The sequence below is a fragment of the Drosophila innubila genome (assembly GCF_004354385.1).
Source record: "Drosophila innubila isolate TH190305 chromosome 3R unlocalized genomic scaffold, UK_Dinn_1.0 2_E_3R, whole genome shotgun sequence".
NCBI classification, from domain to species: Eukaryota; Metazoa; Arthropoda; class Insecta; order Diptera; family Drosophilidae; genus Drosophila; species Drosophila innubila.
In genome coordinates this window covers 7,466,571-7,485,206 of record NW_022995380.1, presented here as the reverse complement: position 1 = coordinate 7,485,206, position 18,636 = coordinate 7,466,571, and the positions used below count along the sequence as shown (strand labels likewise).

At 34.4% G+C, this 18,636-nt stretch overlaps 2 protein-coding genes and 1 long non-coding RNA gene across 3 annotated transcripts in view; 2 read left to right on the top strand and 1 right to left on the bottom strand.

Moving 5' to 3' along the window:
- LOC117791069 (IDLSRF-like peptide) overlaps positions 1–18,636 on the bottom strand; it is a 41,935-nt gene that overhangs the window by 21,329 nt on the left and 1,970 nt on the right. The window contains exon 2 of the mRNA XM_034630717.1: positions 15,651–16,471. Within this exon, the coding sequence (XP_034486608.1) occupies positions 15,651–15,804 (154 nt within the window). The 5' untranslated portion in view covers positions 15,805–16,471. The remainder of the gene's footprint in view (positions 1–15,650; positions 16,472–18,636) is intronic.
- Positions 4,807–6,270, top strand: LOC117791066. The gene has a single exon (XM_034630714.1). The coding sequence runs from the start codon at positions 5,012–5,014 to the stop codon at positions 6,158–6,160; it is 1,149 nt and encodes a 382-aa protein (XP_034486605.1). The 5' UTR covers positions 4,807–5,011; the 3' UTR covers positions 6,161–6,270.
- On the top strand, positions 9,449–9,714 carry LOC117791071. Its single transcript, XR_004618017.1, has 2 exons — positions 9,449–9,543; positions 9,627–9,714. It is a non-coding gene; the product is annotated as an uncharacterized LOC117791071 (long non-coding RNA).

Sequence of the window (18,636 nt, the reverse complement as noted above, 5' to 3'; positions counted from 1 at the left end):
CAGGCAGTTCACAAATCCCACTGCTGCTTTTTATAATATTAACTTTTACTGAACTTGGAATGGGTGCGAGAAATCAATGAGTCAATTTAAAGCATTTTTTATCGACTATATTTATACCGAGCTAAAGCGTGAAAATACTGTACTGAAGGATACATTTTTAACATAAGTATAAAAATAATTTAGGGCAACTTCATTCTGTCTATCTTTTATCTTATTTCAAACCCACTTTTGCAGAGTATTCACATGTCCCGTTTCTTATTCATATATAATTCTATCAAAATTGCCCCTCTTTTCTATATCTGTCGTCACGTCTTTCGCATAAAACCCTTTAATGCTTCTGCATTAGCCATTTACCATTAAGAGCATTTTCGGCCAAAATTGTTGGCGTAAAAAATCAATATAAATATTTGTTTCGCCATGAGGCTGGCTGAGATTGAAATTACATGCGGCAGACAGGCGTATAATATTTTGGTTCCTATTTGTCTATTTTAACTATAAAGATAGGGTATTAATATTGCTTGAATTTCATGTGTCTATATACGTTAATGAGTTTTTTTGATGTTAAGGATGAGCTGAATTGTATAAATATATTTTTGGTATTTAAAAATCAGACAATTAGTTGGAGAAAGATAGGAATAATATGTACAACAATTCTTTCAAAATAATTTCAAATTAAATTTTTCAATACATTTTAAATTTGTATTTCCTTTAAAATTGTGTTAAGCTGAGTCAGTTAGCGTCACAAGTCAAATATAAACAAGGGGGCTCCGCCCCCTGCTCGCTTCGCTCGCCTACCCCCGGCTCGCTTCGCTCGCGGTGAGGTGCGGCTACAGTCGAGCACGCTCGACAGTAGGATACCCTGAGCCCATGTACTCTTTTATAAAGTTGATTGTTGCCCATTTTCAATGGGCTCAGGGTATCAAAAAATTACACACGCGAAACTATGAACAACTTTCGGTTTTCTGAAGTCACTGTGCTTATCACTGCAGACTACGTTATTAATGCCTCACTGAACTAATACTCGATTACGATTACGACTTGCGATTTACCATTTATCAATTTCTAATTAATTTTAAATAAGTTTAATATAATAAACTTTAATATAATAAACTTGTTTAAAATTAATTAGAAATTGATAAATTGGTAAATCAAGTCGTAATCTTAATCACTTGCAATCGATGTAGCGTGTGTCAAGAGTAGCCACAAACTACAACTTTGCTCAGCCTGCAATCTGGCAGCACCCATTTTCCTCTCTCACTCTCCCACTTACGCAACAAATTCAAGCCTGTCAAAGGCTGCTGCAGTGCGCGAAATTTGAAATAAAAGGCAATGTCTAATTTTATGAGATTCTTAAAGCGGAAAATGCTAAGTTTTTTTTTACAACGATAATAAGCAGATACTTATTATATATATGTGTAAGGAATCGAAAATATTAATAATTAAAATTATTATTTTGCAGCTTTCAGTGCTCGGCAAAGATGCAAGAGTAGTGCTGCAAAATGATCGCTATTTCTCTCATGCAATTTCATACATACATAGCTATCAGCTTCTGCTGATTTTTGCCATGCAAAAATACATATTTATATATTAACACAATTATATTTTAATCAAATTGTATATTTGTATATACATAAATTATACATTAACATTTTCATTACATGATATCGATAATATTTTTGCTTATCGCTTAATTCTTATTTGGTACCAAAAAAAAAATGGGTACTTATTCGTTCTGTCTTTGTGCGCCTTGCATACAAACGTGAACATGCTGTCTCGCTCGCACGTTTGATTTGCCATCCAAATGTAATTATTCAACTAAATCTAAATTCCGAAATAACTTCTTTATTTATGGGTCAATCGCTTTGAAATTTTCAGGGTCGTTTAATACGCATACTTCTCAACTGATTGTTCAGTTAGGGAGTGCTATGTCAAAAATTGCGCCTGTAAATCGTTATTTTTCAATTTGTGGGCGAAGGGGGCGTGGCATCAAAAATTTGAAACAAACTTGACCTGCGTATGGTATTCACAAACCTGCATTCCAAATTTGAAGTCTCTAGCACTTACAGTCTCTGAGATCGACGCGTTCAAACAGACGGACAGACAGACGGACAGACGGACAGACGGACAGACGGACAGACAGGCGGACAGGGCTAGATCGACTCGGCTGTTGATCCTGATCAAGAATATATATACTTTATGGGGTCTGCCACCCCTCCTTCTGCCTGTTACATACATTCTGCCAAACACATTATACCCTTTTTTGCCCATTTTCAATGGGCTCAGGGTATAAAAATTAGTTCAAAGAGATAGTTATGATATTTTGATACAGTTCTCTTTTCTACATTATTGGATGTAAATTCATTATGTATATTTGATATTGTTGAGATTGAACAAAATAAATTAATATTTAACGAACTTTTAAACAGAACAGTTCTAACAATAGCGTACAGTTTCCTTCGGCCAAAAGCAGTATATAATTTTATGCGCTTGGTTGTGGGGGGAGAGGAGGTGTGACCAAGCGTGTTCGTGCCACGGCGCTGTAGTCAAACATCTTTGCAACATGCAACGTGAATGGCAGCACATAAATCTGTAAATGTGATAAATGGCCGTAAAGCGTAACTTAATGTTTATTTAAAATAATGATGATGAGCTGCTGCCTGCCCGCCTGCCTGCATGAGAGCAGTACGAGTAAATGAAGGCTTTGGACTATAGCTTTTGTCCTTGGCTGCGTCGTCTCACTCGTATCGTATGCAAATTTGCCCAACACATTAGGCAAAATTGTCAAATGCCAGTTTTGAGTGGCCCTGTTGAAAGGACGCGCAGGCAGCTGTTGCCTTTCAGATCTCAATTATTCATAAATTGCGCATACGTCTTATGATCATTACGTATACGCCCCGTTCACGTTCTTGTGTGTGTCTGGGCATGAACACAAATTGCCTAAGCATTTGAATGTGTGTGTTATTAATTTGATTAACATACCGCCACGTGTCTGCTGTCCTTTTACTTTTTAAGTATAATCTCACATATACTGCTTGGGCACCTGTTATTAGCATAATTTTAAAATAGCTCAGGGGTCGCTTTCATAAATCTTTTAAGCTTAAACTTATGCCTTCATTTTCTTGAAAAACTTTTTCACAACTTTTGGCTTCTTATAATTTCTGTCAAATGTGGTTTATAATGCCAACGCATCCGAATAATTTACGCACGAAATCGAAAAAGTTTTTTAGCCAATTGTTTTTATTACGAGTATTTTTGTTTGTCTTGTTCCGAGCTGTTCAGTTTACGTTAAAAAACAACAATAATGATGAATATAAATGAATAAAATTGACAACTTAAGAACATTATTTATGGCCGTCTACACGTGCTTGAATTCCTAACTTACTTATAAAATGTTCCAGACAAATTAAAAAGAGACTTATATCGAAAAAGAAACTTAACATTTTCTTAAGCTCAAAATGATTTACAAATTGTACTTAATTATTGCTTAGAGTTTCTTATCTCAAGTTGATAAAGTCAAGCAAATCTAGGTGAGAAGACATTGTCTCTGGTGCCCTTGCCCGGAACAGCAGACACCAAAACCCAACAGATACATTTTAAAATGAAATAAAAGCCGCACTCAACGTCTGCATAAAGAAATCAGTATATATATTATATTTATTTGATGTGAACGTTGTTGTGACAAGCGCTATATATATTTTTTATTTATTTTTATGTGACATTTGGATCTCGCTAATGCCTACAGTCCACAGGGTCAACCTCGAACCTCAACTCAGACAAACCAAATACACAACAGGATGAGTAATGACAACTTTATCGTTTGTTTATCTGTTTGACTTGGGCGTTGTCAGCGCATTTGTTCTATGAGCCTGTCATATACAGATATATACATATTTGATTAGGCTCATACATATATAAATGGGGGATATACTGAAGCTTGTCTATTAAATTCAACTTTGATGTATTTGCAAGTCGGGGAGTAATCATAAGATGACATGTCTTGGGAGCAACAGCTTCTGCTTTATGAATATTGTCCCAAACATTTGCGCATCTATTATGCAGGATAGCACTTCGACCCAATCATAAAATTGACTCAATGTCGTCATTAACAGTTACACATGCCCACAACGAACGGTAACTTAGTCTGACAGTGTTAACAATATGCATTTCTTTGCATTTGTCAGCACAAAAATATGAAAAGAAAAATGCTGCAATAATATCTTTGAGTCTCAGCAAAATTTTGTAATTTTTTAAGTTAACATTAATGTATAAAAAATGGTAAAATGTATAATGTATAATATGCTAAAAAAAAAAAAAACTAAGATATTGTTATGAAACTCGGTTGTGGAACACTTTACACAAAAAAAAATTGTTAATATTCAATCAAATTGGTAAAACTTATTCAACTAAGTGAAATTTCCTGTCTTTTCATTTCATTTTCTGCCAAGTCAGAAATTTCTTGTGCTTTAATAGGAACATAGATATTCAAAAAAATTTAGATTTAAAAATTTTTATCAAAATTATTAACCCAAATTCCTTAAATGTTTATTTATTTTTGAAAATTTTTTCAACCGATATTTTAAAGATATGCTAAGAGCTGAAGTCTTTTTGATAATTTTCATCTGAGACTAAAAGCATATTTGAGAAATAGCTTTGATGTCCAAAATGGCTATTAGCAAAGGCTAATGGCTCAAAAGGATACACTTGCTCTTTCATAGAACTGCCATAGTATTAATAACGTAATACAAATAGAAAAGCTAAGAGGGTATTACAAATTGAACACATAAAGTCAATTATTTAGAGGCAAGTAGGCTTTATTATTGCTGTCAAGTTCCTCTGTAGATGCGTCAGCTCGACATTGATTTTGTGTTTAAAATGTGTGGGAAACACATTATTTGGCTACTCTCGACATATAACTTTTGAAAATCTAACAAAAAATAAAAAAAAATTTATAAATTACTTTTGTGAAATTGTAAAATATTTAAGTAACTAATTTTTCCAGTTGAATGTGAAGATGCAGGCGCATCATGCAATGCCCGATTTCCGGTGCCGGAACAACTGTCAACACAAGGAATGTCAACGTCATGCACCGTTGGGCATTATTGACCAGCACACACAATGCAAGTGCCTGGGCGAGGTGAATGCCTCATCGATATTCCTGGAGAATGTACTGGATTTGGCCAACACATTGGCGCAGATCATGATTATATGTGGCCTGCACGAATGCAAAGCTAAATCCACTGTTGATATTATAACTTATGCGTTCCTGCATTATGATCAAGTTTGTTATTGCATCGATACGGTTCCAAAGAAGCGACTGCGAAAGGAGGATTTGTTTCACGAGCTGGGCAAAAAGTCGCTAATGAATAAGGTGGAGGCACACTTGGCCTACAGCATTATCAAGCGTGGCTTTAAGGCCTTTTACTATGAACCCAAAGAGGAGCTAACCTACGATGATCAAGGCAGGCCGAGCTATAATGATGAATGTGTTTGGGTTCATGCCGCCCGCAAGTCGGCGGAAAGTTTTGCTCGTTTCGATGGTCTGTCTTGCAACGAACAGATGGCATATGAGGCCAAAATAAAGGTGGCCTATAAGAAGTACTATGATCGTATGCAGACTCGCAAACGGCAGCCAGAGGGTGATGATTGCAATTGTTGTTTCTGTGCCAAGAAACGTGGTCATCTTGTTTACGCTAAGGAACCGGTGCCTTGCAGCACAAAGCGCAAGCCCAAACATGTCTGTCCTTACTGTTGCAAGAAGAAGCAGAAACAACAATACACTCACCCAGCCCGACAACAGGCCAAGTGCCCCAAGTGCCACAAGTCCCGCAAATTCTGTTGCTGCACCAAAATGGACTTCAATCTTCAATGGGTCAAGAGTATCTGGGATCGGCCCGACTTCAATCAATATTACAAGAACGAAATTGCCGAGATCGAAGAGCGTCTGGTCAAAGGCTCATGCTGGTTGCCTCCAGAGCCAATTGCTGGCGATGCGATGGAAGCCGAAGATGTCGAAGAGGAGGAAATGGTTTCACCCGAAACTCAATTGGCTCTCGCTGGCAAAAATGTGGCACGTTTAACCAAAGAAGGCGAAGAGGAAGATGCGGCAGTTTCCGAAGCGGCTGCTGAGCCTCAGGAAGAGGCCAAAGAAGGAGAGGAATAAGTGGACAGTACAGCTTTAAAATATAATATTGCCAAAGTATCAAAAGTCGTCGTAAATTTATTTAAGTGAAAACAAATATAATTTTTAATAAAATCAAAGTATCAATTAAATATTATTAATATTGTATTATACTAGGCAATAACCAAGTCAGAATTAAAAATTGAGCCATACCGAAGCCATATTGAAAAAAAATGCTTATATAGACTTTAATCTGTTTACATGTCTATAAAAATACGACTGATTAAGATATAGGATCGAAAATACACTTTTCTTTTTGTACAATAATATGTATAAAAGCAATTTATGCACCTGCTATAAAAAGGTTTTGTACTTTGGCCTTAAATGTTCTACAAATTGATAATTTAGCTGTCAAGTTTGAACAAATCAATTTTCTACAAGAATTGGAATGAGTTTCAAGGCTATGCATCTGATGAAAGTGCCTGGTTAATAAGAGAATGGCGCTTATGTTTCTGGCAATGCCCCTTGGACACTGCAGACTTGAACAACTGCATTAAAGGCATGCAAATATACGGGTTTAAAGTTGGAAAACCCATTTGGCATGTAGTAGGGCTATTATGGCATACTCGTTATACGTGTTGCTTTAACCAACTGTGTGCACTTCGTCGTCTGCTCGTACTTCATCACAACCACAATTCGCCTTGCAGCAGCTGCTCGCTGCTGTGGTTCGGATACCACACTCGAGAGTGCATGTCGACACTTACCACACACACGCACACATACAAACATCCACACACATGCAGGCAGAAGCTGCCCATAACACGGTAATTCCCTCAACGACCTCAACGTAGAATACAACAACAGCAGCAGCAACAACAACAGCTGACAATGCATCTAAGTGCAACTCTTATTCTGCAATGAAAATACTTGGCAATATTTAAATTGTCCAATGTTCCTCTTGTTGACTTTTGCAGAAGAAATAGCTTCATTAATACGTACTAAAAGCTGTTCATTTGCATTTAAATACCCTGTAATTATAGACAGTTGAATGTAGAGTAAGACTTTGGTGCGCTTAGCAGACTCGATTCAAAAATCTATGAACCCAATGATATTGTATTTTAATTATAATTTTCAATTACATTTTAAGTCAAATAAATATTACTTTATTGAAGAATGTAACTCAAATTTAATTTTTTTTTAAATATAAATCCGCTTGATTAAAGTAACGTTGAAATGATATTATAAATAGTATACATTTGGTGAAAAAATGTTGTACAGGGTATTCACTCGTCGCACACTCCTGGCTAAGCTGCGCAAAAAGGCGACACAGAAAGTTCGTCTTTTATTTATTTCAGTAATTTCAAACTGCTGCAGCGTCGTCACATGGTATACAGAAATTGAGGGCGGAAATGGGGCAGGAAACATGCAATATGGAATGGGCACAACTTTTCACTGTCGCTTCTCTGAAAGCCAACGACAGTCGAGGCTAAAAGCGTTAAAAGTTTTTGATTTCAAGTGCAACGCAAACTGAAACCCGTTTATGGACTAACAAAAACACCTCTCGACATCAACAACAATAACAAGAACGACAATAATTATTGGCCAAAAATGGACAAATTGAAATGTGCTTTGCGGTTGAGCCTGACACACGCGTAGAATTAATCATAAATAATTCTAATTTGTTGTTGATGCCACAAAATCGAGTTTGTATTTGTATAGTTTGACCAAATCTGCGAATCTCTTTTTTCATTCTCTCTTTCTCTCTCTCTCGGGATTTGTGGTAAATGCTGTCATTAAATTGACGCCAAAAAGTATGCTATTGACTTTATTTCAATTTGATGTAATGCTGCAATTACATATTCAAATTTAAATATCAATTATTTATAATTGGTGTTGGAAAATATATTTTTCATTATTAAAATAAAGATTAAAGTGTTACTTTATCCTAATGAGATTTTTATTGTGCATTTAGGTTTCATTAAAATCGGATTATAAATTAACATAAAACAAAAATTTAAAGCAATTGTTTTTAAAGAGTTGGTTGTAAAAAAACTTTAAGACGTTTTTCAAGTCTGTGAACTTCTAATTAGCATATCTGGAGAAAACTTTGAAAATTGCCTTTAGTAATATTTTCGCACAAACTAAGTAAGTTTCCAGGCGTTAAGTTACCATTAAACTTGATAAAGATAATTAAGCTAAAAAGCTGCCAAGGTGTAATATGAGTTTATGCAAAACAAAATGAGAATTATTTCATATCATAAATAATATAAAGGTCAACTCTCGCACAGGGAAAACTGGCGAGCCGCATACATTTATGAAAATTGTTGACAAGGTGCAAATGGGCAAATCAATATGATGTGAAATGTGTTGCTGCAACACACAGAAATCCAGACACGGCAGCAGCTGAATATTGAATATCAATGGTTCAACGAGCCGCACCTGGCGTGTGTGTTGGAATCGTGTTTGAAATGTTTTGGGATCGGGCAAATTGAGGTCGCTTCAACACCAAAGAATATTGCATATTGAATTGCTTTTAATGCTTGCAGCTAAATTGGATATTCAAAGTCAGACGCAGTCAGCTGCAGCCACCACAAGCTAAAGACGTTGGCCAAGGGCTGCCACAACAACAACAACAACGACAACAACAACAGCAATAATAGCACGAAGAAAATGAATAAGAAGAGGTTGGCGTAACCACTGAAAGTGCGCAAGAGTCACAAGTGGATTTCGAGTGCAAATGCTGCAAATGGTCTCATCCAAAGCGCATCTGCATCTGTGCTTATAAGTATCTTTTAGCTGTCACGTGGCTGCCAGAACATTCTTTGAGCTCAGCTCTGCTCAGACATTGGCTTGGCTCTGCTCCAAATTGGATTTTTATATCTATTTTTGACAACTGTCTGCAAAATATGCAATAGGGACAACTACAGTATGTAAATGTGGCATTAGAATAGAATATCTCTTATTTATTTTAAAATTGTTGGAAATAACATGAGTCTCGAGTCAAATTCTGATAAATAAAATGCATGCTGAGTACTCAATTGCCAAGGCTACAATAACAGATGCATTCTGAGTACAAAACGTCTTACATTCAATACACTTTACTATACAGTTTCTCACTATCCCTTTAACTGATAATGATTCATTGTCATAAGGCCTTTAACTTTTTTACCATGCATATTGAACTTGAATATCCTTGCTGAAGGTTTTTTCTTATTTCAAGTCACAAGCCACTAATCAATATGACACGCAACCTTTACAAGTGACTGTTGGTTCTGTCTGACGACATTCTATTCACATTGGCTAAATGAAAAAATGATGTTTTACCTGCGCTATTTTTGTGACCAAACAACGTAGCGTATGAGTAACGCATGAAAGTCCTCAATGGCGGACTTAGCCGGCAAGCGAAGCAAACAAACTGACTGACGGTTAGTATGTGTTTTTTTTTTTTTGCATATTAAATAAGTTCTGTATTTCCCATTTACTTTTGTGAGCATGGAATAACTTGAAGGAGGTAGGTGGAAATGTAGTGCGCACTGTAAGTACTCGCACACTCATACAAATAATAAATGATAGGATATGGAGAAAAATGCAAAAAAGAAATGTGAAACGCGAAAGCAGCAAAAAACACTTTCACTCGAATCGCTGTCGGCAGCCTGTAAAATTGACAAGCCGTAAAAAAAAAATATAAATATATATAGACCTATTTGCAGTTGTTTTTCTTGTTGTTGTTTCTGTTGGGTAAGCAACAATTTTTACTCTCTGGTCTTTGTAGAACACGTAGAACATCGTCAAATAATATTACGCCATAAAAAGCTCGCATTGTGGAAAGTAAAAGCGAATATTTTAGCCATTTACTCGTAGTTAGTTATAGCTCGATGACTTTGTCTTGGACTGAGGCTCGAGCTCATTACCATTAAATGTACAAATAATAAAAGTATGCATAATATGAATGCTTAAGTAGTTAAGCGGCCTTACAATTACGCAATATAATGGCCATCCCTTAGCTTTTTCGCGGCATTTATAAGAAAGTCCTGGTCATCGAATCAAGTTGGCTACAAGATCGATTAAAATTTTCCTTTTTTGTGCAGTCATCAACTAGGCTTTATTTAAAAATACAATACACTCTAAAAATAATGAATTCCAAAATCTCTAGAGACTTTGATGACAATTGCTTATGAAAACATCCCAACTAAAATATCAGTGTTGTGAGTATTCGTCGCAAAAATAGGCATCCAAAAATTTATTAAAAATTTTATTATTAAATTTATTAATTAACATATTATTAAATATTAGCATGTGTAAACAATAACATTAAATTAATTCATTTAAAATTCAAATAAAATGAAGCACAATAAAATTTTTGAAATATCTCGAGGCAATATCTTCAGAAACACTGAAAAATGTTTTTGCATTGCTTTTCAGTTGTTAAAGACTTGTAGAACATGCCAGATAAAAAGATATACAGCTGCATATTGTATTAAAAGAGGCTAACATCTCTTAATTTTCGTATAAAGTAAGAGCAATATGCGAAGACTATTAATCTGCATGTGACGAAATCTCTTTTTCGCGCTTCTCGCCAGCCACTGATGGCAGTTGTTAAAGGCTGTGGCCATTTGGCTGATTGACATGCGCTGCACAGTAGTTATACTAGTTGGAACAGTGTTAACGTGGCGTATGAGTAACCAAAGTTTTCGAGGGCAGAGAACGAGCCATGTGCCATTTGCATACGCATATCTAATAAATTCATCGATTTGCATATCAATGTCCCAGTTTACACAAAATTGGCAACCGAGCCACAAATCACAGTTGAGTTCCCATTATTAAACTGTCAATATAATTAAATTTATCACAATTATGGGAACAATTTTCAAGGTTGTTGTAATTTTACATTCTCTTGCTTGTCCGTCGGCAATTTTTTGACATTGGAAAATTGCTCGCAAATGGTTTTTGTAGTCATGGTAAATTTACTACTTATTTTACCCAACGTTTAGCTTGAAATTTATATTGTTATTATTTATGTGTGCCCACAAATTGCCCAACTCAAAGGAAGATATGCCTCGAAAGTTTTCTCATGCAATAACAATAAATATTTTGTAAAAGTTCTGTGTGAAGTCTCGCAGAGCTGAATGTGAGGGGTAATGAAGGGGACTTGAAACGTTTATTACCGAAACAGTATATCATTTTTATTTTCGATATTTATAATAGTTTTACAAAGGAATTGGTAGTTGAATTTTAGTTAAAGTTGTTGGCTTTAAATACAGTTTTATTTAATTAAAATTGAATTCGGGAAATTTTAGTTGGATATTGAATTTTGCAATTCAGTTTAAAAATGCAAGAAATAATTTAATTATTCATTGGAATAAAGTCTTGTAGAAGAAATATAAAAGCAATTATTTAATACAACAGTTGAATACTTTATTTTAATTAAATTATATTTCGCAAACGTTTACAAGAGTAAGAGATAAATATGTTAGCTTGCTTCAAAGGACATAAGACATCTTTTGTATTGTATTCTTACTAGATTACTTTGATAAATTACTTTATCAAATCCATTGTCTACTCAATCAAATGTATTTACATTCAGTTAAGCCAAGCTCTTACGTTGTCATTGTCTGACTAATTGATTTCAGAATATTTCTATTATGAAATGATATTTAATTCAATTTGATATTCATTATTCTCCCTGTCCATTGCACAACTACAAATAGTTTTATTGAGCTATAAGAGTCGCCATTAATATCTCTCATCATAACTAACCGTATTCATGTTGGGTAATTTCATATTCTATTTGTGGACGCCACAATATTGATACAATCGGGAACAAGGTCGTGAATTGTGTAATTCACTTAAATGCCAGAGTCTCATCATGTAAGTAAGGGAAAATGCGCCCTGAATTATTAAATATTTAATTTACTTTGTAGCAAGACCACAAAACAATAGTGTAAGCACAATGAGCATGAATTTGAGTATGTGAGTGCACTCGAGTGTATTCAAGAAAAGCAAAGCGTCAACAAATGGCAAACAAAACGTAGCATACAACGAGGCATTCGCTGGAGCGTGCCACAAATGCAAATGCAATGGCAAATATAAAATACGAAATGCAAAGCATAAACGAGACTTGCCACTGCCACAATGGGCTGCTATATTGGCTTACAACATTCCGTGCCTCGTCTATTTACGTGATCGTTTGCAGCCGCAGCTGCTGCAGTTGCATGCCACTCACAATACAATCTCCATGGAAGCCAAATGGGACACATACACACAACATTAGTGGATCAAAATACTAACCAAAATCATGATTATGCCAGGCATATTATGGCATGGGAGTCGAGTTCAACTGCAATTTACCGCCTGCCTCATAATAACCATCAACTTGATTAGTTCACTTTCTCTCTCTGTTTTTCGGCTACCGCATTTGAGCTCCTCTTCTAATTTGATTAAAACTTTTGGAATTCTCTGCTTTTGGGGCCAGGCCTGAAACTTCTGCTGCTGTCAGTTTCTTCTGCTAATGTTTCGAAATTAATTTTCTTGGCCAACCAATTTTCCTCGTTTTTCGTGTGCTTTCCCCATTTTCTAACCTGCTGCATTGTTAGGACAAGTTGTTTTCTGCGTGCCTCATTAGGTCGAACTAAGCGAAACCCCAAACTGAATTCGTGCAGCACAACTTTTAATGGATTTTTTCCAAGTGGCTCTCATTATAAGTCCATTCACAGCCACGATGCATTTTATCTTCGATTTTTAATAAATACTTTCAGATAGTCTTAAACAAATTAAACCCTCTAAATGTAAGGTCATATATTTTTGGTTGATTGGATATAAATTTTGGGTTTGCTTAATCGAATTAAAATTCATTTTATACATCAAAAATCATTTAATATAAGTAAGAAAATTTGATTTATTTTTATGACTATAAAATGATTGTAAGTTATATTTCCCCAAAAATCTCTTGACTACAAACAATTTATTGGGGTAAATTTGACTCCGTTTCCATCATAAATTTTAATATCAACTAAACTCAATTGGCCTTTCACCTTAAATGCCACTTAATAACCTTTTAACAAACGATTTTCAATCAAACACTGGTAAATTACTGGCACGTACACACATGCATAAATACTTAAGCACACACTGAGTTGCATGGTACTTTGTGCAAACACTCAAAGCGCAAAACGTTGCGGCAATTGACCATGCATCAAAAAAACAAAAAGAAAAAATTAAAAGAAAAAAAGAAAGAAAAAACCCATTAAATTGTCATGCGATGCTTTGTATTATCCAAGGCTTTTGTTGCTTGTATTGTGTACTCCGATGCACAATTATTAACTGCCAGCAGTCAGGAGCATAAAAATATTATAACCAGAGCCACGTTCGTTAGCGTCAACGTTGGTCAGAAAGGCGACCAAAGCCAAATGCCACAAGTACTAAAGCGACCAACAATGACTGCCTGAGGTGAGTGATGGACACCATGAAAGGAAACACAGGACAGTGGAATAAAAAAAAAAAAAGTAACTAAAACCGAAGGAGAGTAAAGCAAAACGAACAGAAGGAAAATCCTTTCAGCGTAAACAGCAAAGCATCACACTGGCCAATAAACTACAAGTTGCAACTTCCACGTTGCAAGTTACATGTTGTGCGACCTTCGTTGATTCAACAATGAGCTGCTTCTTGAAGCTCTCCGGAAATAAAGAGACAACTTTATCGCTTAGCGACTAAAACTTATCACTTAACTATTCTCATTGGAAATTCTCAATTTTTAAGACATCCAATCTTAAGTTTATTATTCTTCAAAACTTGTAATGATTTCCTTCCCGAATAAATAACACAGAGTTCAAACAATTTTTCTATTCAGGTTTTATATTTGAGCCAAATCTTTGCAAATGCTAAGAAAGTTTTTAATTAAACATTATCAGATCTTATCATATTTTAAGTAACGACAAAGTAAAAAGTTTAGAAAGAACATTTGTATTGACTTTAGGAATTTTGCAATATATAAAATTTGTGAATTGGTATCATTTTTAACTAACGAAATTCTGAAAAATAAATTTAAGGGGCTAAGTTCGTTAATTTTTTAAAACATTGTAAAAATAATTTGTCTAATTTATCCGAAATATTGGGATAATTTGTAGATCCTAGCTTACCATTGAATTCAAAGTGTTGCTAAGGATTTGCCATACTTTTACTCTGCAAACTTTGGATTTCCCAATTATGTGAAATTACCTGAATAATGGAATGAAGTCTATTTCACATGTCATGTTTAACAGTGTAAGTGGAAGTAATCTGGCAGTTGCTGCTGTCAAACGAATTTGCTGTTTCATTTATTTTCTGTGGAGAGTAATTATAGTAACTGCACATGACAAGGGAGAAAGTAGAAATTCACGAAGTGAAATGCATAATGCAACTGGAGCTGCTGTCAAATTGAGAACTTACCTGACCTTAAACAAAGCGTATTAATTATAATAGAAAAGATAGAGGCAAAAGATGAAAGTGCTCGACAACTAGATTCTTAGGTTGGCCAAAAAACAAAATTCAAAACCAATAATCTGTTCTAGAAAATTGAGATCTTCTAGTCTTCTCTTCTAGTAAAATCATGAAAATGAAAATGACATATAGTTGTTCTAGCCATTTCTAATATGTACAGGGTATAAGAGTGGATTTTGCTCTTTGTCATTTGAACAAAATTTAAAACATATTAAAGCACTTTTTTGACAGCTGTAATTAAATGTGTAACAATTGAAATTGGATCATTTAAGATAATTTGAAAGCCGATTAAGCTTTTTATTTTAATAAGTTTATTAATTTGTATGTAGCAATATAGCTAATTAGCTGTGGACGATTTCAACTTTATTTCTTTGTGAATTGAAGTTATTATGCAATTTATTCACAAATTAAATGTAATTATGCATAATTATAAAAGCAAGTGATAAACTTGCCATCAAAAAAAATAGTAAATTTATCGATTGCATAAAAGTTTAATTTTTATTTAAAAACTTAAATTGTAGTAAAACTCGAGTTGCAGTTATATGACGCCTGGTGTTAATTTAATTATATAATAAATATTTCCGCATGCAAGAAAAAATATGGGAAATTCCAGCAATTAACGAAGAGCAATTAAAACCTTACAGAAAGAGGTATTATATGGGTGTGTATGTATTTCTTTCACAAGGTCCCAAAGCTCAGCTAGTTTATGTAATTACAAAAGTTAGTTTTAAACACGCAAATGCTAAATATTTGTGCATTTAGTTAACCAAGCGCTGGAAAACAGGATAGAGTTTTAAATACCCTATACCCTATAATAATCCAAATTGTATAGTTCTACTTGTACTTTTTGTGTAAGTAATATAAATAAATGTCACTTATATCCAAATGTCATAATTATTTTTTTTAATTATGGGTTGATCCTATTATCATTACGTTAATGTGTGCACAAGATGCGAAAAACTTAGTTCTGTTTAAAAACTTGTGGGAAATTCATCCCTTAACAATTCATGTAGTAAGCTTAAGCTTTTTATTTTAAATATACAAAAAGTTAACTTACCATTGCGCTTCTCTGTCGGATCTGCCTTATGGCCATACAAGCGGCTCAAATCGATGGCACTCGCTGTTTTTTGGAGCAACAACAGCGATATGATAAGTGTTGGCCAAATCAAACGTCGTTGCTGGTCCATGGTCGATGGCATCGAGGATGACATCCTTAGACACTCGCGAATGGACTTTGTGTATATGTATCTGTAGTTGCTTTAACTGAATCAGAATCTGTAACTGTTTCTGCCTGTATCTATGACTGAGTCAAAAAAGTACAAAACTGAAAAACTAGAGGAAAAACTTTATCACGCGCACGTTTGCCGTTTATTCGAGTATTTGACAAACTTTTCTAGTTAGTTTGCGTTTTGAACCGCCCCAGGACAACTTAACAGATGGGGGGACGGGTGTTACTTCGTGCCACGACCGTCACTTTCGCTTGCCACTTGGAGTGTTGTTTCGCTATTTTTCCACCCCTCGTTCGACGACGGGGTCTGATTGAATTATTGTTGGCACTTCTGCTGCAGTATTCCGTTCCGCAGTTCTACTTATATTCACTATTCTACGCAAATCGCCTTCTAATGGAGTTATACGCACCAGAAATTAGCTTGATTCTTAACTTAACTTTTCGTTACGTTGTTTCGATATAAGTGTTTACTTCTACGCGTTTATTTTTAGTTGTGTTTCTACTATAAAGCAAGCTATAAACCGTTTAACTTTTTCTGTTGTAAATGTATGGTATTGTATTTCGGTTTCGTTTTCGCTTAAACTTAAAATCGAAAAGAACTTGCAGGCAAACGAATATTTGTTTTAGTCGACTTTTTACATTTTTCTACACTGCAACGAAAAGAGCATGAAATCTTAGTTAATTTGTTGAATATGAAATTGAACTAAATAAAATTAAATATATTTACTTCAAATTATTCATGCAAATTTTGTTATTTAATTACACTGTTTTTTCAGATTGCCGCAGTTTCTTTTTTTTTAATTTTTATAAAACCATAACTGAAAAATATCTTCCTTGAATTTTATATAATATACATACTCTACATATGTACTAGCATACATCTTATGTACTTTACTAAAATTTAAAAATTAAATCAATTGTTTAAAGCTATATGCCTTTGAAAGTATACTCAAATTTTTTTTGGTAGAAGTTATTCGAAAGTGAAGTAAGAACAGAAAACAGGGGACGTAATTGAATGAAATTCTGTTCGTCATTTTGGCTAATAATGTTTTCTTGGAGACTTAAATGACAAGTAAAGATAGATTAGACGTAACGAAAAACGTTTAAGTAGATAAAATATAAATGAGGATAACATTAAATGAATATACTATTTAAAGTGGTAAATGAGAGCAAGATGTGCAAATAAAACATACCCAATAATTAAAAGCTGAGTAAAATAAACATGAAAGGGAACAAGCACATGCTTAATTAACACAATATGAACTTCACACCAAATTTTCACTTTGCACGCTAATGACTCACACACAGATACACACATGTTCTTAGCATACACACAGATAGTCAGTCAACATTAAGCGATATAGAGCAACGTCATCTGACTGCGAGGCAATTTACATGGCAATGTCGACTAATCAGCTTAACAAACTTTAACATTTATTTTTGTTGGTTTTTTGTTTTGGGTGCTACGAAAAGTTGAACAACCCTTTGCTTTTTAAGACTTGTGGCAAACACACATACACACATGTGTGTGTATGTGTAAGCCACTCAGGCCATACTTGAGCGCGTTTTAATGACTCTCTGGAGCACCAAAAACACATACTCAGCAGTACCAACTAAAGGATGGCAAGCAAGTAATGAAAGGGAGCCCGAAAACCAGACCTTTAATTATAGTCGAGCTAAACCTTTTTTTTCTTCTTGTCGTTGAGCTTTGCTTAAGAGCCAAATACAAAACCGGACGCAACTCTATACAAAAGTCAAGCCGGCAGAAGACGAAAACTTTTAGCATACTTCTTGGGGCAATCAAAAATGTAGCTCAATTTCTCGGCGGGAGATGAAAAAACTTTTTGTAAGCAAACGCTCCTTGGAACTTGCACAGCTTGTAAAAAAATTAGAATTAAAAAAAGAATGCGGCAACATCAAGAAACACAAGCGACAGCATATTAATTAGTCACTTTTCCTTTTTCCCAACTGGAATTTGTTAATTTTTTATCTTTTTTGGTTGTGAGGACAGTTTTTCTATTGACTTTAAGTAAGTTAACTTGATAAACATTTAGGTTGCCCTTGAAGCGTCGGCTTTTTAACTGTCCATGTTGATGTAGGCTTGTCTGGTCAAGGCAATATGAAAACCTTTTTTCCCCCTTAGCTAAAATTTAACAACGATGTGAAACGGGGGAAACAGTTGAGCTCACTGTATCCGACACGGCTGTATATGAAAATTTACGAGTATGAGCTGCCAGAAAAGCTGCAATTGCTGAACTTGGCAAAAAAAAGTAAGTGCATACAATGCAAGTTAAAAAAGTTATGTCACTGTCATTGAGACTAGAGATTCTTGAATGGTATTCTTTGTTGCCTTAGTAAATATCATACTCATAAAGTCTGAGTTAAATAGTATCCATATTTAAATAAGTAAATTTAGCGAACATAGGAGGAAATCGAAAAATCGAATATATATATTTTTTTCTGCTGTACTAGACTTACTCGGAATCATTATACCAAAATAATGTTATAATAGTAAAGTGTTATATAACAAAAAATATTAATGCCAAAATATTATTGTGATTGATTAAAATCTATCACCAAAATAGTATATTAAAAACGACTTTGATTGTAAAAGATCAAAGTTTAGCATGAAATAAAAACACCAAAATATTTATGAAGGTTATGCTGCCTATTTTTCAGAAAAATGTCTTGCAATAGTTCTTTTAACTTTGCCATCAAGTTGTAGTACAAAGCACACATTTATGACTTAATTTTGTATTATAAGATTTAATTTTTATTATTTGTTAGAAAATAAACAAAATTAACATAAAGTCCT

What these genes read in the sequence shown, in the direction of transcription:
- LOC117791066 (XM_034630714.1), top strand. Translation starts at nt 5,012, where the DNA reads ATGCAGGCGCATCATGCAATGCCCGATTTCCGGTGCCGGAACAACTGT.